Source organism: Molothrus aeneus, chromosome 15 (genome assembly GCF_037042795.1).
Source record: "Molothrus aeneus isolate 106 chromosome 15, BPBGC_Maene_1.0, whole genome shotgun sequence".
Classification (NCBI taxonomy): domain Eukaryota; kingdom Metazoa; phylum Chordata; class Aves; order Passeriformes; family Icteridae; genus Molothrus; species Molothrus aeneus.
The window spans coordinates 11,199,303-11,219,732 of NC_089660.1; the positions used below are offsets into that span (position 1 = coordinate 11,199,303).

A 20,430-nucleotide genomic window follows, 5' to 3' on the forward strand; every position below is an offset into this window, starting at 1 on the left:
GTGATTGGCCATTAATTAGAAACAACCACATGGGACCAATCCCAGACCCACCTGTTGCATTCCACAGCAGCAGATAACCATTGGTTACATTTTGTTTCTGAGGCCTCTCAGCTTCTCAGGAGAAAAAATCCTAAGGAAAGGATTTTTCATAAAATGTGTCTTTGACATAGTGTGACTAGGAATTGCCAAACAATTTGTCCTGCTCTGGCATTAAGCTCATGCTAACATGAGGAACACAGGTCTAAACAGAAAGAAAAGCCCAAGAGGGGAGAAGCCAGGCCACAAATGGGGCATGCTCCTGAAAGCTGGGAACCCCAAAGGACATGCTGGAGCTGCAAAGGGAGCAGCCAGGGCTGATGGTCTCTCCCCACTTCACTGAGGCTGGGCAACAAGGCTCCAACACACCCCAACCACTTCTCCAGCATGCTGGACAGCTCAGAGCTACAGAGGCACCTCACCCACCCTTCCTCACACAACTGAGTTAAAAAGATATGCTATGCATGATGTTATTTGGAAAACATGCACACAGGGTGGAATTAGGAATCAAGAATTTTATTGCATGGTATGAACATGCTCCAGGGACACAATATTGATATATACAGTATAATGAATTAGCTTTAATAAAACAAGAAATAGTCAGAAATAAACAGTTAAAAAAACAATAAACAGAAAGACAAATTATACAAAGTAGCAGTTTTTCCCTCTATGCAGGCCTGGCTAAGCAGAACTGTGGAGAAAGGTGAAAGCTGGACATGTGCAGACAGTGTAGTCAGTAAAAGGCACTAAGGACCATTTCCCCTCCTCTTAAAGGATTAGGAACAAGTTAAATATTAAATAATTCATTTACACAACATTAAGCAAAAACCTCATTGTTAAGGTCAATGTTCTGGAATGAGGAGACTCTTCTGTTAGCAAATGCAAAGATGAGCACACACAGTGTATGTTATGCAAGATGAGTTTTGATAAATGCCATAGAGCACATACTGACCCACAATAAGAAAGGCTGTATTAAGCTCTTTAAAGTCCATATAAATCAAATCCTTTCCTTATTAAAACACACTATGGGCCCATGAGACATTCACAGATGGGCAGGCCTATAGAGAGGCCCCATGTGGTAAATCCACAAGCCAAACTCCCTGGTTTTACAAGAAACTTCCCAGAACTTAACAGGTGAGCCCAACTGACAGGGCACACGACCATGAGAGTGTTCCACTTTATTTAAAATCCTCTTACAGAGCAAATCATTTGTCCTCCAAGCCTCTGCAACAAGAGATAACCAGTTTCTCCAATCTGCCAATTAAAGGTGTGCAAGAAATTACTTATTGTTTACCCCTGCTCCAAGGCTCACTTAAACATGCAGAGTACCAAGGCTTTCAGCAGCAGGACTGTTATGTTGTTTGTAAATCACATGCCTTTACATCTGAAGTCTTTTAAATATTTCAATATTTTAAATGGAGTGCCATGGTTCACAGCAGTATCTTGGAGGGACAGATACCTGTCAGGTAAAAGGATTTTTAATGGTATTTCTGAAAGCACAGTTCTGGTTAACTCCTGCAAAACCAGATAATTCAATAAATGTTAGCACAAGATAGAACACAAAAAGGAAACAGAAGTTATCCCTGGTTCTGAGAACTAGTACAGGCCACAGCTATGCATCTATCTGCTTGGACTCAGAACTGGAAGACTTTAAGCAGCATTTAAGCCATTTTCAGTCTGGATATTTTGATGAGAAGTATGTATGTATGTAATAAGAAATAATCCAACACTAGTCAAACACATTTAAGATAAGGTCAGCTCTTCACAAGCAAAACCAACTACAGCTTCAATCAAGAAAATTTCTGAGTATTTACCCCTAGGCTAGAAAAAACAAATGCTAGTGTTTGTATCTGTATGTTGTATTAATTCAGGTGACACTCCCCCCAGTAGAGAGGGCAGCATGTTCTTCCAGGTCATGATCCTGAAAAAAAACCCATTAAAACGCCATGAAAAAGCTCACAACTTGTTTAGAATAGCACTGAATATATCCTTCAGAGCAAAATGTCCTTACAAGACCAATTTTAACTATTATAGATCCTGTCACAGACCCCAAGGTACCTCCAGATAACCATCGTGACAAAAAGAAAGGGAATTTGATGTCTTTAAGTGCTTCACAGGAACATTCTGGTAAAAGCAGATGTGGCTGTTAGCAAGGACTCAAAACACCTGAGGAGCTGCCTTGTTTTCTGTAACACTGAAGGACTCCACTTCCCCTGTGAGCAATCACAGCTTTTAATCCTCCAGGAACTAAGATGAGGTCACAGCTCATCCCTCCACCCTGCACAGGAGCTGCTGAGACACCCACAGCTGATGAGAGGAGTTATAAAACACACACAGTCTGAAGGAGAAGCATTTTCTCTGTGACACAAAAGCAACATATTAAAGTGATATGTATCTATTAGCAGCATAAATATCAAATAAAAAGAGCAGCCATCACAAATAAATGGTTATTATCAGAGACCAATTTTTTTTCCTCTCAGAGCACAGCCAGAGAGGCACACAGTATACACAGGAACACAGCACCAGCTAGGTCAGGGGATATTGTTCTGGGAAAATTGGACAATTCTTTCTGGTTTACTAAAGGAGAGTCAAATTTATCCTCACTGTAGGGCAGTGGCCCAGTGCCTTGTAGCCAGGGATGAGGAAATAGAGCCACAGCCCCATGGCTGACACCAAGTCCTGGTGTTATTACAGCATCCTCCTTAAAGCATCTCAGCTGCTCAGATTACAAAACTACTCACAAAAATACCAGCCCTGAAGCATAGAAAGCTGCCAAAGTAACACCCCCTTAAAAGAAGGAAAAAAGCTCTCTTCTGCCTTAATATCCAAGGTCTCATTCTCCACAGTGCCAGCAGATCACAAACAAACAAACTGATAAAATTAAAGGAACTATTAGACACCCATGGTCCCTTTTCAGAAATCTCAAGACTTAAGACTTTTGTGGTTCATGTTCTTCCTACCCAGCTACTTTCTCTGTACAGCAAGAAGGGAAAAGGACTGTGTATTCAACACACAACACAGTGTATTAACAGCCACAGTGAGGAATATTAAATAAAAAGATCTGATGCTCTTAAAGGTTTGCAGCAACTACATTCAAACACAGATCAGTGCAACAGAGGACAACAGTGAAAGCTGCCAGTTATGTGCAAAGCAGGGCATAAGTCAGATTTACCAGCCTTAATTTCAGAATTTCATTAACTGTTTTGAACTAACACATCTAGCACTTAAACACACATCTAGAACCCTATTTTCTATACATTTCAACAAGGATTACCAACGAGTTTCCCTGCACAACACATTTAATACATGGAATTTCACAACCATCAACCATACATACCAGTTTAATATTATGTTAATATAACATACAATATACAGGCAACTAAGGAAAAATACATTTTTTTAAATAAAAAAATTATAGCCATGTCAAATTGTGCCATCTCTTGAATTCCATACTCTGGCCAAACCTTGTACACTCACTGATTTTTACAGGAATTCTGACCAGGTGACACTACTGCAGCAGGGAGTCAATGACAGCTCCTGGCTTGGCCGAGCGTTTTCTGTTTGGAGAGCAGAAAGGAAAGGGAAAAACAACACCACACACACATCATTATGCTGTCTAGGAAAGACAGGGACCAGCCACATTTAAAGTCAGAACTACATGACATGACATGACTTCTCCATAAGCAAAACCAACCACACAAAAAGCACAAGAAAGCTTATGCTGAAATCTCCCCCAACAGCCCTCTCCTCTCCATTGGTACCAGTGTTTGCACTTGCACTGTGCCAGATTGGGTTAAACTGGACCACCAAATGCAGCAAAATAAAGTAAGGAGCTGGAAGAGGAGAATGCAGCAAAAGAACACCAGTAAATCCCTAGACAAGTCTTTCTGGACAAGATTTAGTGTGGTAAAGAGACTTGGTTCTGTCACACGTGGCAACACTGAACTATACCATGCAAAAATTTTGTCCTTTGCCTTCTCATTAAGCAAATGTTTGAAGACTTGTGGTAAGTTTGCATATACAAACTTCAGCCTTCCCTTGGGTAAATCCCTCATTCCATATAAATACCCCAGAGTTCTTCACCTTCTCCCTGTCTTGGGTCTGGATCTTCCTTTTGAAGTCCTCGGCCTCTCCAGCTTCATCAGAGATTGCCTCAAGCTTTCCTCAGTGTAGGCTAAGTAAACATGGGAAAGGTCCACTTCAAAGGGCTAGAAAAACACCAGAAAAATCTCATAAGACAAAGTCATCAGAATAATTTTATACACTCATCAATGGTGCTCTCATGATACTCAAAGACTCATATCTACAAAAGAAAATAAAATTGAGATTGGACAGTTTGGCTCTAAATACAGAGCAGCAATCTCAGGCGGGACCTGGGCCTGTACAGTTCAATTAATTCAACAGTCACTCACATCTTTCTCTTTTTTATCCAGGACAGGCGTCTGTTTCCTCATATTGTTTCCTGTGTATGCGACACATTTCTGTAAGCAGAAAAAAAGGTTTGTTAGTAAAGTCCACTGTGCATAGTGAAACTGACTACAGCTTCATCAGCTTCTTCCTGGGCTCAATGAAACCCCTCAGAAGCTCATACTAACATTAGCTTGTACACAAGCCAGGCAACCGCTCTTACCAGCTGCCACTCTCCTATGTCCTCGTTCCAGTGAACGTAGTTCTCAATCATTTCCTACAAAGCAGTTAGGACAGTAAGTGTTAGACTTGCACAATCTACCCTCCAGGTGCACTTTCCAGAACATACATCCTAAGGCCTGGGCAAGCTGCTTGAGAACAGTCTTGATTCCTTACAAGTTGTTCCTATCAGGACAGCTACATCCTGAGCAAACCCCCCCCATTTATACCCTGAAGTCTACAGAAGAGAAAAATACCACTCCCAAATTGTATGTACTGGAGAGCCCCCTAAAGCATGGGATTTCCATTATGCCAACACCATCAAGACAGCAGTAAGCAAACACTGTAATACAGAATAAATGAAAACTATAAAAAGAATTTTCCTTTTTCCATTAAATAGTGTGCATTATATTTAAGCTCATTGTGAATTTTCTGTATACTGGAGTCACAAAGAATGTCAAAGATTTAAAAATCCAGTCTTTGTGTTAATATCAGACATCAGTAAGGACAACTTCAAGCTAGTGGAAAAACAAAAGACTTTGAACAGACCCACTGCATGGGCACAGAATGAATATACCAGTTAACTATGTGGTCAATGTGGTTTTCTTATTTTTATAAGCCTTTAGGAAAATATGCTGCAAGAGAACTGAAATTAGCACAGCACAACTCCTGCCCCAGGCTCAGGTGCTTTGCCCTCACCTGGTAGTCCTGAGGAATGAAGTTGTCGATGATGAGAATCTGAAGCCGAAGCTCCCTGCTCAGCTGCCGAATGTTTTCCAGCAACCCTTCAATCTCTCTCTGATGCTCTTGCTGTAGATCTGCCATCTGAAAATAAACCAGGCATTTGAGAGGCATCAGACTTATCTTTAGACATGGTAACAGCATCTTTTGTCTGTATGAGGTTTTTGGAAAACAAGAGCTATTTCTGGTTATTAGTACCAGAATATCTCTGAACAATAAATCGTCTGAAACATTTCAGCTCAGAGATGGCTGAAAACAACATTAAGTTCTCAGTTTCATAAACCCAAAACTGGTCTTCTGCCAAGCTGATTCAGCTAAGACTAGATGAAGAGCATGAGACAAGTTGCATCACTGGCAAGGTTTCAAGGAAAATCTCTGATCCCAAAAACCAAATGCATTTTTTATGAAACAGGAGCTCCAGCTACCAGCCAAAGATACACTGATCCAGTGACTGAGGATGAGGTAACAAGGGCATCAGTCCTAAAGGACAGGCAGCTCAGAGCAGAGAAACCTTTGGGCTGCACCAAAGCAGGACATGGGGCTGCCAAAAAGCAACTTGCATTTTGTTTCAGAAATAATCAGTGGTTTTCCTTGAAGCTCTTGATATCTTAAGGTGTCACACATAACCCTTCTCAGCCTGGCCGGGGGAAAAGCTCTACAGCATGCTGTTCTGAAACTCCAACTCCAGACTTAGTATTTTTTAATTATGTGAGTGAAATGCACAGTACAGAAAAACATTTCTAAACATACAGCACATTTTCCAGCATTACAAAGCTGATGGCTTACCCTTCCCAGCTCTAGTGCCTCCAGGATCACTGGCTGAGGACTTTAGATACTAACCTCTGACTTTGCAGCCATAAGCATGGTCCAAACTTTCTTCAGTTTTTTGGTTTTCCCCTGTGCTTCCTCCTGGAGGTTGGTGTACTTCTCCTCAATATCCAAACGTTCTTGCTGTGGACAACATTTAGCACAGACACAGACACATTAACAATCACAGAAACTCTCTGCAACAGTGAGAACAAGAGGAAAAACTCTACCTGAACAAACAAAGCATTTGCCAAGAGCACAGAGCCCTGGCTGAGGCAGGCTGGCTCAGACCTGCAGGAGCTGCACAGCCAATACGTGGCCTGTGGAGGGGTGGCTCCTGCAGTGCTTCCAGAGCAGAGCCCACCTGGGTACCTTATCCTGGTGTGCCCTGCCATTGCTGCTGTCACAGCCACAGCAGATAAGCCCACCTCCTTCTCCTCGAGCTCCTTGCGAAGCTGCTCCGCTCTCTTCCTTCGCTCCTCCAGTTCCATGTTTGATTCTTCTAAAAGCTTCTCTTGCTCCTCTGCTTTTGCCAGCAAGTCCACTCCTCCCACAATCACCTTTTTCTCTAATGCAGAGAGTTTCTCCAACAGGGACTGGTGCTCTTGCCTAGACAGACAGGTAGGTGTGAGTCTTCCTGTCCTGCCATGCTCAGCAGGCATCAGGTCCAGCTTGGTTTTATAGCCCAGACAGCACTGACAGGGCTGGAAAAACTTGTCCTGCTGCTGAGGGTTTAACTGGGGGTGAGGCAGTGCAAGTGAAAGCAAATTCCTCAAGCTCCAGCTCCCACCACTTTCTCTCAAGCAAAACCAAGTCAGCAGAGAAGTGCCTCCCACAGCAAGTGACCTCTATGAGGGGCTGCAAGCACCCAGTGACATCCCCAGGCTACTCAAGGCACCCTCTGCCCAAAAGGGCCCTGCCAGCACAGCAATGCCCAGAGGCAGCTGCTGAAATAGAGGGGAGTGAACAGAGATCAAGGCAGCTGCTGAAGTGCAAAGCAGGAATGCTGGCTGCTGCTGGAGCAGTCTATTTGCATGGGGCAGTGTGACCTTAGCAGCTTTCTGGCTTCAGAACAGAGCACCCCTAACCCCAAATGACATGCTTGTGACTGTGCTGCAGGAAACCTGGCCTGTTACAGAGCAGTACTGCTGCTCCTCACAGCTCTTGGGAGATTAATTTATGTTTCTAGGCTATCTTGCACAACTAAGTAAAGTTAAGAAAAGAAGTGGCAAAAGGATAAATGTCTGTCTTTCCCATATACTCTATGCTCTCAAAGCAGAATAAGCTCTTCACCTTGACAATAGCAAGGTGTTCACTTTCTGCAAAGTTTGACAGGCACCCTACCATGCATCTCCAGATATTTGTATGATTAAGGAAGGAACAACCCACACAACCACACAAACTGCTCAGAGCATAGTACTCACTGAGCTTTGAGCAAGTCTTTTTCTCTCTTCTCCAGTTCAGCTCTGGCTTTATTTCTTTCTTCTTCTTCCATATCAAGCTTAGTTTCAAGAGCTTTTCTCTCCTCTTCAATCTTTGCTTGCATCTCTACCATCTTATCAGGGGAAACTTTCTTTTTGCCTTTGAAAGATATGGGGAAAACAAGTTAGTTCACTGAAAAGTAAAAACCTCTGTATCACAGCATTTTTTCCAAGTTCACATTCAATATTTGCAATTAACAAAAATTTCATTAGGTATCAGCTTCAAAATGAGCAAAGCTCAATCCTTCAAACCTCATTTTAACATTGGCCAGTTGTCACCAGCTCCTACTGAGCAGCAATGCTGTGTAACTATCACTGGAACCTAATGTCCCCAAAATATAAAACATACAAAAAACACCTGGAGAAGGAACACTGCCTGAAGAGAAGCCCAATCTGGAAACCCTGATGTTCTAACAATGCAGGTCAGGCCACAGGACCCACAGCTACAAGAGCTCAGCTGCCAAGAGTTACATACTCAAATTTCAAATTAGCATCTCTACCATTCCCCTCCTTACAGGCTTACCCATTCCAAAGTGAACATGTAACTATTTTTAAGAAAACACTGTTATGGAGATAGAGAAATTCAGAACAGCCCTATGAAAATCAGTCAACTAAAGAAACTTCTTGATGATATTTGGTCTATGTAACAGTGACTACCCACAGATTTGAAAATACCAAGTTGGATCTGGCTTAATGATCTGTGTCTTTACAACAGAACTGCCACAGCAGCACACCAGATCCAAGTCTTGTAGGGCTACAAAGGGAGTGGCCAGAGCAACTCACTGAACCTACTGACCTCAAGATTTGGTCCCAAACACCCCAAATTTGAAACAAAGTGTCAGGCTGCTGCTCTAGAAAGCCACTCTGCAAGTCTTGAGCCAACTTTCATTGCAATCCCAGGAGTGCCTAAGGCAGGTGAACACAGAGATCCTGGGGGGTTATGTCGAATAAGAATGCATTTCCTCAAATCCACAACACCTAAATATCCATTTATTCACAAGTGAATTCATAATTTTCTTGTTTTGCTTTTCTAGACATGAAAAAACCCTACTCTGTAGAATCCAGCTGTACTTGAAACTAACAGGAGCCACTGACTGCCACCTGAGTGTTTTCACAGTGACATAAAGCACACAGTCAGAACACAGTCAAGGAAGCTGTTCAGTAAAAGGCTTCTCCTCCTCCAGTCTTCACAATACTCAGCTTCATTTATATACATGCATTTTGTTTATAATCATATATACATTATACACATAAACACTCCAGCAAAGTGTCCTGCATATGTAAACATGCATGAACATATTTTCACATCTGCATATATAGTACTTCATGTGCACAAGAGCTTTAATTAATTTTGTTGCAAGGCAAGGACTTCACCACTACAGCAAACATCATCATTGCCATCTGCTACACTTCAGAATCAGATAATAAGCACTTCTTTCTGGGCCTGTGGTGCAAAAATCCCTCACTAATTAGTCTTTGAGTAAGAAGCTTTCTGGAAGTGCTATACAGGGCTCATCATATGAGATAAGCCAGATAAAGGCTTCTTATTATTAGGACATAGACCTATATATTCTCAGTTAAGGGGAAAAAGGTGAAGTGAAGCAAGTTGTAAGATCATTTTACAAGCTTTGCAAATGTAAGGAGGTGAAAATCAATTACACCAACCTGCTTGATCTTGCATTAAGAGGAAGTAGAAAGCAAATCGCAGAGAGGCAGCAAACACATAAAAAGAGGAGGAGAGAAAATGTTATTGCTTTGATCATTTTGGACAAAGATCATCAGCACCAGAACAAACAACAAATTTTATATTCATGTTTCTAAGGTAGAAAATATGAGAATCATAACTAAAAACCCCTCTATTAGAGCAAACACTAATGCATCATGTTAAGCTAAAGCAGAGAATGTGTCTGTGCTTCAGAGTGCTTTGCAAATCCAGGATATTCTTCAGCTCACTCTTGCATTCTTCTGCCCATTCAATGCAATGCTGGATCTAACCACAACATTAGGAGCCAGCTGCAAGGATCATGACCTAAGAAACAGTTAAAGGGGGTGGATTTCTCCTTCAATTAACAAACTTAGTGCTCCCCACACTCAAGAGAGCCAATTCTGTTATATTACCTGTAAAATATTAGCATCCAGAATACATGTTCTAAGTTTTAACCAAGATTTCCAAGCCAATTCTTTGCAAGATACAATACAGTTGCACACAGGGAGTCTCAACACAAGATTTCTCCATTTAATTACACAGGGGATTAGTGGGTTAATTTGCAGTAACTGGTGCTTCCATAGAGGTATAGAGCCACTTTTGGTTATTCAAGCAAGTGCAACAAAAAAGGCAGGATAGGAAAGGGATAATGAAAGACACCACATGCAGAAGGGTCACACTAGAGGACAGTTAATATCCCAAACCACAAAAAGCTACACTTATCCCAAATGCCAAAAGCCCAGCACAACTTTTCCTGCAGAGCTGTCTCCAAAGCTGCAGGAGATGGACTCATCCACCTGCTGACACATCAGCAGTTTGCTATTAACTGTCCTCATCCAAATAAAACAGGTTCCAAGCAAGCTTTAAAGGAGCAGGATTGAAGCAATTGGAATTCCCAGGCTACAGTCATAGGATCCACCAAGGGATCCCCTGGGCTGTGTTCCCTCTAACCCTGCTACCACCCTTCTCTGAGCTGAGGCTTTCCACTAACAGTGTAGAAGTGAGTGAACTACACAGTAATACTTTCCAGGGTCTCTCCACACAGGGAGAAGAGTGGAGTGCTTCTGTCCAGAATAAAAACAACACCAGGTGAAGTCCCCACAAGCCAAGTCCCAAGATGTGATTTGTTTCCTCAATCCTCACTGACTGTAAGTTTTTACAGGCACAGTGACCTCTCTGCCCAGGAGCAGCCCAGAGTTTCCTTACTATTAGACCAAAATCTGGATCTCCTGTTCCTCTGAACTAAGGTCCCACAGAGATCAAGAGCTTAGTATTATGGGGCCCTTAAACCCCAACCACCAAGGATATTTTTTTAAAGTATCTGCAAAAATAAAGCAAATCAACTAAGCATTGTCACATTTTCTTTGCTAGTATAAGTCTCATGCTGATTGACTGTTCTCCAATACTAATTTTGAGAAGGCAGAGTCCAATATAACATAGAATACATATCTAGCAGTCCTTTTTATGAATTCATATTGTAGCAATTCCCATACAAAATTTAGCTCAGATTTTTTCCCCTGTATTTTAAAAGGTGCATTTAACACAAACTGCAAACTGGAATTTTTTAACCTATTATTTCTCAGTTACCTTTAAATCTTGCTCAAGCAGCCTACTACATTGTTTCCTATTGTCTCTCATATCTGACTAACAATGTGCACATTGAGTAACTGTTTCAAGCATGGAAGCAGCAAAGGAAAGGCATGCTTTAGCAGAGTTACAGCTTGAGGTTTATCTTTCCAACAGACAAAGCAGGGAAGAGTGCAACATTGCAAAATGGAGTGTGCAGATTATGGAAAGGCCAAAGCTTAAAGGACTTAAGAGCTCCCACTCACTAGTGAAGGACTTATCCAGAGGTTTCTCTATGACAGAGCATGTGGAGTCTGAACTACTGCTGCTGCTACTGCCTGGAAAACAGAAATGCGTCCCACAGAAAAACCCAGAGAGGAAGAAACATGCAGATGGGAAGTTAGTTCTAAAGGAAAGAAACCCAGAAGAGCCAGCAACCTAGTTCAAAAAAGCACAGGTTCCCATTAGGAAGCACTTGCTAGGATCCCTCCCAGACTCAGCTTGCAAAGCCACCATTTCCCAGCACAAAACTGCATGCTCAGAAAGACATTTCAGTTAAAACCCATCTTAATCAGACTACAGCTTAAAACAACATGCCAAGGCAGCTTCCTTTTCAAGCAACAACAGCAGAGAACACCAGATCATAGTGGAGAAGGCTGTGGATATCTGCCATAGCAGAGGATTCAGTGACCATGAATCCTTTCCAGTCTTACACACATGGCAATGTGCATTTCTCACTCTGGAAGGCAGAATCAGCTTACACAGGGACAGTCAGTGTGTACTCCTGTGAAGCAGCTCCCTTAGGGAACTTAACTAGAGTAACTTGTCTGGGAGTTGAATAAGTGAGTTATTCACCCTCTGCTCCTTCCAAGCAGCACTTTGAAGGTGGTCTCCTCTTGGGAGGAGATTTGGGCAGGACATTTGGAGACAGTGGTCAAGCTTTCCACTTCTAGAAATAACCAAAAGGTGAAAAATGAACTTGTTACAGCTATCACCAAAGGCATGGCAAAAGTAATTTATGACTACTTGGACAGACACCAAAATGAAAAGAGTACACCTAAAAGTAGGAATGCTTTAATTGGAATTTTTTTTCAACAGATGTGGGTGCTTCAGGACAGGAAGGCAGTTTGAATATCAAAATAAGTTTAGTAGAGAAGCTGGAAGTTGGGATGTAGCAGTGGGCTTGAGGAATTACCAGCAGGGTTCTAGGAGAAGAGCAAGCTCCCAAGAAGCCACAGCATCCCATGGTACAGTGACCTGCAGTTCCAGGTTCAGCAACATTCCCTGGAGTTTAGATTATACACAGCAGTTTAACACTGATGTGGGACAAAGGAAACTCCACCATGGGATTTTCAGACTGCTCCCAAAAAAAGCATGTGCAGCTCCCATTAAGCTTTTCAGTCAGCACAAAGACACCCAAAGGTCAAGTTTTCCCTCTATCAACATAAAATAGGACACCAGTAGAGTCAATTACTGAAGATCTGTAAGACAGATGAATCCTTTGCCTAAACCACAGCCAGAATTCCCCTCCAATCATACCCATGGCTATAAAAACCACACCTGCCTACAAATGATCTTTGGTGTCTTCTTCCTCCCACCTCCGTCAGCAGGGGAAGTTCCACACCACCACAAGCCATACGCAGCCACCTCGCGGTACCCAGGGAGCCACCACAGGGATGATGTCACAACAAGCACAGCTAACCCGAGTGGAAGCAGGGACTACACAACAGCTAACCCGAGTGGAAGCAGGGACTACACAGCTCTGGAGCTGTCCCTCTGCACACACGGCACCAAAGGCCTTCGTTTCTAGGAGGGGCATGATAATTGCAGCGGCATAGGGCATCTCACAACTGCTCTTGTCCCTGCCTGGCTCTGGCTACACTTCCAACAGCAGCGTGTGGGCAAGAGGACACTGGTGGCACTGACAGGACTCTCTGCTGCCTTACCCCGCCGTTTCTTGCGCTTCTCCTCTCCAATCTCCCCATCTTCATCCTCTTCTTCAGAATCACTGGTTTCAGAACCGGAGATTTCTTCCCCTAGAAGAAAAGAGTGTGCTTTTATCAAAAGCTTTCCTTTACCTTGGATCAGCTTTTTATTCTGACAGCAGCATTTATCCAAACACAGTAGTGCCTGACATCAGCTTATGAGTACTTGCCGAAGTCCTTAACTGTTGCACAAGCAGACAGCTTGCCATGGCTCAGGAAACTTAAGGACAATCAAGACAAGCAACTGAATGCTGTGATGTCAGTGTGTATGTATTAAAACTCAAGAGGCTACTTTTTATGGAAAATAGAGCATCTTTGCACAGCTGAAGCTATGAAGTTTTCCTAGCAGGATTCTACGATACTTTCTCTTCCACCTTACACTTCCATCTCAGAGGAAAGAAAAAGAAAGAAGCATTACTGACCACTTCCTGCTTCTCCTGAATGGGGCAGACAACAAACAGCAAATCATGCTGGAGTTACTGCTACAGTTGTTCTGTGAGACCTCCAGCTCTGGAGAGAGATGTTGTGACATGTAGTCACTGTTTAGCAAGCATACCTCTAGCAGGGTCACTCCATATTGATGGATTAATAAGAGACATGAGGCTATGAAGTCACATGGCTTAGAGGCTTCTTGTTGCTCTACAGTGTTTAGAAAACCAGCTCCAGCCCCAAAAATTTAGTTTAATTTTCCTGCTGATAAATGCATCCCTCCTCCCCAGTCAGAGAAGAGTGATCTACTGTTACAGTCCAGTTTAATTTCCTGTACCATGTCAGTTGTGCTTGCTAGGGAAACCCAGGAAAACCTGGGCACACTGCTCCCAGCCTGGAGGCCACCACTCACCCTAGTGCCAAGTGCCACCTAGTGGGAAAGCTGGACCCCCACAAGCAGCCTTAGACACCTCTCCTGGCATCCAGCAGGGCAAACAAAACCATAACACTGACATGCACCAGCAGCCAACCTCATGTGATACATATTCAAGTAGCAAAGAATGTTCCCATTCAAACAGAACAAGCATAGTGCAGAGAGGAACACAAGGGGGAAGGAGAGTCTCACCTTCTTCCAGTTTCTTCTTAAGCTCTTCAATTTCTTTTTGGAACTGGCGGAGCATAGCATCCTTGGGATCCTCATTAATCCTGGCCTTGTTCTTTATGTTCTTGGCTCTGTTTGCATACCTGAGTGTGCTGATGGTCTCATCATAGTTGTAGTCTGCTGGTCCAATGTTTGCACACTGCAACATGTGGATGACAGTGTCAGAGCCCAGCACAAGGAGTGCAGGAACCCAACCCCAGCTCTGACAGTCTCACACTGCTACACTCACCCAAGCTTTCCTGCTGCTTCTACACTGATGCCACTTTTGACTACCCAAGCACAGGTTCTGTTTGATCTCATGCATGTATGTACCCATGTGCTGTGTTTAGAACCTCATCCATACAGAGGCAAAGAGAAAAGATAGAAAGAGATGCACACAGAAGGTTCTCTAAGCTGCAAACAGCTTAGGATTAGTGAGGTAAATGCCAGGCTGTTCAAGTCACTATGCTATCCCTGCAAAAATGCAGCCCAATAGCTGGAACTGGAAAGGGCATCTCTTAGCTCACCATCATGGTTTTGGAGTTGCCCCCCAGGGAGTCCTGCAGCAGCCGGGTGAGTTTGGAGTTACGGTAGGGCACGTGGGTGCTCTTGCCATCCACCAGGGCAGAGATAACATTGCCCAGTGTGGAGAGAGAGAGGTTGATCTTAGTGGCTTCCTTCAGTCTCTGCCCTGTGGCTCCAGTTTTTGTCTGTCTTTCAGAACCCTGCAAAAGGGATCATGAAGCAGGAGTTAAAACAGATCCTCTAATACATCTCCCTCCAAACAGGATCAGGTGAAATCTTGCTAGCAGTCATGTCACTAACCACTTCATCCATTATTAGAGAACCTGGCCAAGTATCACAGACATTGTTAAAGAGACAAGGCAAACAAGTCTTTAATAGAAGCTTTCAGTGCCAGCAAATTCTGGATTGCTTAAAGCAATGCAGCTGGGAAAATGGAAATTCTCCTCCCCATGAACAAAAACATTAGAGAAGTCAGTCAGCAGTTAAAAGGCACGCCAGCTGGAGCTACCAACTGCCAACTACAGCCCTTCCTATCAGCAGAGAAAGAGCAAACAGCAATACTGCAATTATTTTAAAGAGTTTCATAGAGCATCCTATATAACACATCATGTAAATAAGTTAAAATGCATTCAAATAAGTTGAATGCCTTTAGTCTCACTTTTTCTGCATCCTCCCTAAGGAAAGGTACCTCAGTTTAAATCTTGGGCTAAAGCCATGTTTTACCAGCAATTACAACAATTACACTGGTTCAAAGTGTGACACTGAGAGAAGAAACCTGCAAGTGATGAACAACATGGTCACAACCCTCTGGAAAAACCTCAGCAACCCAAACCAAGTGTCTTGCCAAAGAGCTGGCTGGTCATACTCACAGCAAGATCAACGAGGTGCAGCTTGCCCATGCGCACGTGCATGTTGCCATCCACGCCCTTCTCACTGCACTCGATGGTGATCGTGAAGATGGCGTGTGAGCGAGAGCTGTGCTCGTTCATGTTTGTGGCACCAACAGAACCTTTCAACAGAGAAAAAAGCAGTGTTGTCTTCAGAGTTAATCACATCTTCTAACTCTTCCTGCTCTCTGAGGAGACTCAATCCCACCTCTTTACCCAACCCTGTACTTCAGAAGATGGCAGAGGGATGCTCAGACTCAGCAGCAAAGTCTGTTCTTGGGCACTGAAGTTGCAGTACACTTCCAGCCTGGACTAGTAGAAGGTCCTGCAGTCTGCTACAGCTCTAAGCCAACCACAGACTCCCAAAACCAGCAACTGTCCTCATCTGATTAAAGATGAATAGCTTAAGGTGTTCATAGCAGATCCCTGAAAACAGTTGTATTTTGGGAAATAAGAACACAGCAATCCATGCCAAAGGGAACTGGCATCAGAACTTTAAGTCATTAAATAATCTGAGCTTAACTAAGAAGTCTTCCAGAACATAAATTACCTCCCACTCACAGCACAGGGCTGATGTTCATCCTGATCAGAACTGAAGTGGAAAAAGGACCAAGAGACACACAAGCAGTTCTGACAACACTGACTGCCCTCATTGCATCCTCCCTTTGCTGATCCCCACTGGCACGGGCCACTGTGGGAAGCACAGCCTTCTTTTCCTGGCCCTGCACTAAAGGGGCTTGGGAGGAGATACCCTTTTTGTTCTGTTCAGCCAAACACTATTCCCAGAAACAGGACTAGGACCTCCTACTGTGGTCTGGCAACCAGATCTTTACTCTGTCTGAGCTATAAACCTGCCCACAGCAAGGCTACGTACGGTTCTTGTGGCCCAGAGTCATGATTCTGTCCATATCATCTGCATTGTTTACAACATAAGCTGAAAGGTCTTTGATATAAACTCCCACATCAGGTCTCTCTTTCACCTAAGAGAGAAACAGTTCAGACTGAGCATCCCTAGGAGATCCCCCACAGCAATTCTAGTGATACTGTAACAGTATGGTGGTTTACTCCTCCATTTTCTGGCTTGGACATAAAACACTCAGAGCAGATAAGGAATGAAGACTCATGCATGACAATATGCTACAGTTTTCCTTTGTAAAGACATGATTTTAAATCCCAGTTGCCAATTCTTAGGAATGATGAGGGGCATTTGGGGTAGAACTGCAGGTATGAAAGTGCCTCAGGTGGAACAGCCAATTTGTGCAACTGACCAAGTGGAAAAGATTTAAAGAAGCCAGCAGTAACATCCAGCTATTGCACAGCAAAGGAAAGGGGACTGGTGAGGAGCCCAACCTCCCACTTCCCTGCAAGTGCTTCTCTGAACTTTAAAACAGAATATTGCTCTGATTCAAAACAAACAGCAAATTCAGAAGAGGAGGCTCACCTCTAACCTCTGTGTCTGGTCCTTTCCCAGCAGGTCCCGCACTTCCTCATTGTAAATTTCCAGGTAAGAGACACGAACTAAAAACCTGCAGATGAACAGCTGGGTAGTTCACTTAGCAAAACACTTGCTGAAGTCCCACAAACACAGTCACAGAGTGCAGAGAAAACACTGAAATACCAACACAGTCCTGCTGCCCCTCAAGAACTGCCCGCATGGGAGCCTTTCATCTTGGGAGAAGTACCATTTCTGTTGTCATTGTCGAGGTCAGGCTCCTGCTACACATGGACTCACATTAAAAATCAAAAACAAAAACAGAAGCAGTCAAGGGAAGGCATTTACCTTGTATCCCCCTCTGCCTTGGCAATGTGACCAAATATATGGGCAAAGGAATTGGGAATGATGCCTCTGAGCTCAGGAACTGCTCGGACCCCTTCCATGGTGAAGGTTTTGCCTGTTCCAGTCTGCCCATATGCAAAAATAGTACCTGAAGAATAAGATAAAAGAACAAACTTTAAGAAGTTGAGTCTTCTCTAAACTCTAACTGCAGTTTTACTTAATCCCTTCCTAGCCTGACAGCACAAGACACCTCTATTTTCATGGAGTTAAAATTTTCCACCCACTCCAGTGGGTGTTGGAATACAAGACTGGAGTAACAGAAATGCTGGGCAAACAGCACCTATCTGTTGCTTAATCCAGCCTGCAAGATGTCTAATAAAAAGTCAGCTTGTTTTAAAAGTGCAGAGTGACTAAAGCATGGAATGCTAGCACACTTCAGTTCCACTGGGGACTGAATTGTACAGTGAGAAGCCACTGAGAATTCTGATAATGACATAAGTGCATATATTTTGCAAAGAGAAGATAAAGGATGACAACATGCAGCTAACTGACCTCAGAGGAGTCTCCTTCATCACCCATCTACCACTCTTAATGACAGCAGTGGGTACAACCACAGAGCACTCAGAACAGCAAGTGCCTTCAGGCTATTTTAAGTTAGAGGCCACAACAGAAATGATCTCAGGCTACAGCCCCCAGAAGGTGAAACTCCCTTACACAAGATCAGCAAGAATTTTAACAAGGCAAAGAATAAGAGACAGGATGGGATCCTTCCCTTAAAACAAGGGACTTACCATTGTATCCCTCTAGGACAGAATCTATAATAGGTCTCGCTGTTAAATTATAGACATCCAGCTGTTTACTCTCTGGTCCAAACACTGTGTCAAATGTGAATGTCTTAGGAGGCTCATTGGATGAGTCTGTTTTATGGACAGTGATGGTTCCCCTCATCTCATCCACGTTCACTGCCATTTTGTAGCCCGTGGCCTTCTCCCGGTCATTGAGAGGCCGGCAGCGCACAACCACCTTGACATTGTCACAGCTCTCCGGCCTGTCCGGCTTCTCTGGCTTGTTAATCTGTAATCATTTAAACAAAAATACACAGCCTGGAACACTAGTGCTAACACAGAATCACAGAAAGGTCTGGGGTGCAAGAAACCCAGTTCCAACCCCTGCCATGGGCAGAAACACCTTCCACTGGAGCAGGTTGCTCCAGCCTGGCCTTGAACACTTCCAGGGATGAGACAAGCACAGCTGCTCTGGACAACCTGTGCCACAGTCTCACCACCCTCACAGGGAAGAATTTCTTCCTAATAGCCAATAGGCCCTGCCATTTCCCACTATAAAACTGCTGTGTGTTTAAGCACAAATACTCTTGAATCAGCGTGGGCAGCTACATCTCCAGAGGATCATAAACTTGGGGACTTAAAACCAGGACTGGTTTATAATTAAAGCTGAGAGAATAACACACTTATTCAGGCAATGGGATCTTCTTTGGTTGGCCAACATGGAAATTGAATGAGTAAACCTTGAGCATTTCACATTCAACATCATCTAAGAATTTTTTTCAAGAATCAATTTCACCTTGCAATCTGCAAGAAGTTTGCTGGAATTCGGTGCAGTCATGAATTCTTTTTCAGTAACACCTACTATACACTCTCAAACCCCACAGAGCACAGAACCAGATACCAGGGAGTGCTGGCTGAAGGGAATTCATTTTAATTACAACCCTCAGTATACATGCTTAAGTTTAATCCTTTAGAATACCTGAATGTTGTATTATAAAACCTCACATTCATTTTCTTTCATGTAGTTACCAAAACAAATTTTGAAGCACGACTGATGAATCTAGTTAAGAGACACTCCCGTGGGCTAGAGGTGCTGCAGCTGAGCGTTTAACCGCTCCTGGAGCAGCTACACTGGCTGTCAAGCCGAAACAAACCCTTTCCAAGCGCCTCTCCCTGCAGCTGCCACCTGCCCCGATTCCTCTCAGGCCTCAGCAGCGGCTTTTGCGTCCTGCTGAACGCAGAGAGCGGCTCAGCCCCACTTGGGCGGGGGAGGGACGGCACACGAGGCGCCAGCCAAAACCGGGAGCGGGATGCGGGTGTCACCACGAGCCCTGGGGATATGGGACGGGACCCTCCGGGGCGGCCCGACCGCCGCTCCCCGCTGTCAAGGTGCCGCCGCCGCCCCTCATCACCCCCGGCCCGCTCGGCCTGACAGGCACCGCCCGCCCTGCCTCTCCCGCGCGCACATGGGCACGGAGCCGACGGGCTCTGAGAACCCCGGGCGCGGCGGGCAGCGGTGCGCAGTGCCCGGACAGCCCCAGGTGCCACACCCCGCGTTCCCCCCGCATCTCACCGGCATGGCGATGGCGATGGCGGCCGCGGCAGCCCGGGCCAGGCGGCGGCACCGCGGAACAATAACAGCACCGCGCCTGCGCGCCCCGCCCCGCGGCCGGCCCCCGCGCGCTGCGGCGGCCGCGCGGCCAATGGCGGGCGGGGGGAGGCGGGGCTGGGGGGAGCTCAACCAATGGCAGCGGCGGAGCGGCGGCGGGGGGCGGAGCGTCCCGTCGGCATGGGAACGGCGGGCGGGCGGGGCGAGCTGGACACGGCCTGGGGGCAGCGGGGACAGCGGGGGCTGTGAGGGGTGACAGGGATCACAGCGGGGATAGCGGGGGCTATGAGGGGTGACAGGGCTCACAGCGGGGATAGCGGGGGCTGTGAGGGGTGACAGGGATCACAGCGGGGATAGCGGGGGCTATGAGGGGTGACAGGGCTCACAGCGGGGATAGCGGGGGCTGTGAGGGGTGACAGGGCTCACAGCGGGGCCGGCCGCGGGCCCGATGGGCTCTGAGGGATCTCCAGCGGGTTTGACAGGGCTCCAGAGGCTCTGACAAGGCTCCACTGCTCTGGAAGGGCTCCAGGGGGTCTGAAGGGGCTCTGGGTCTCTGACAGGGCTGCAAGCCCCAGCCTGTTCTCCACACAAGGAACAAAATCCATCTCCTTCTTTTCCTGACTGTAACGTTCTGAATTGCTGATGAAATAGAGGGACTGCAGAGTAAAATATAAACAAGCAATACAGTCCAAGTGGCACATAAATCAGTTAGTCCCACACTAAAGAAGCACATTGCCAAGTTATTTGTAATTTAGTGTAAAGTTTCGCAGCGCACTGCTGGGATCCTCCACAGCTTCACCTGCTCCTCTCATACTCAGCATTTTACATCAC

At 44.9% G+C, this 20,430-nt stretch overlaps 1 protein-coding gene across 2 annotated transcripts; it reads right to left on the bottom strand.

Moving 5' to 3' along the window:
* Positions 1–531: 531 nt before the first annotated feature.
* On the bottom strand, positions 532–19,657 carry KIF3A (kinesin family member 3A). Of its 2 annotated transcripts, XM_066559858.1 has the most exons (19): positions 19,564–19,657; positions 17,997–18,279; positions 17,209–17,353; positions 16,870–16,954; positions 16,303–16,408; positions 15,411–15,550; positions 14,544–14,741; positions 14,002–14,176; positions 12,909–12,998; positions 11,229–11,300; positions 9,357–9,365; positions 7,635–7,791; positions 6,639–6,819; positions 6,244–6,354; positions 5,362–5,487; positions 4,667–4,720; positions 4,449–4,517; positions 4,120–4,244; positions 532–3,593 (listed from the first exon to the last, which is right to left on the bottom strand). In XM_066559858.1, the coding sequence occupies exons 1-19, from the start codon at positions 19,567–19,569 to the stop codon at positions 3,545–3,547; spliced, it is 2,181 nt and encodes a 726-aa protein (XP_066415955.1). In that variant the 5' UTR covers positions 19,570–19,657; the 3' UTR covers positions 532–3,544. The 2 variants fall into 2 exon arrangements, with proteins under 2 accessions (XP_066415955.1, XP_066415954.1); XM_066559857.1 differs by lacking the exons at positions 9,357–9,365; positions 11,229–11,300.
* Positions 19,658–20,430: the final 773 nt, after the last annotated feature.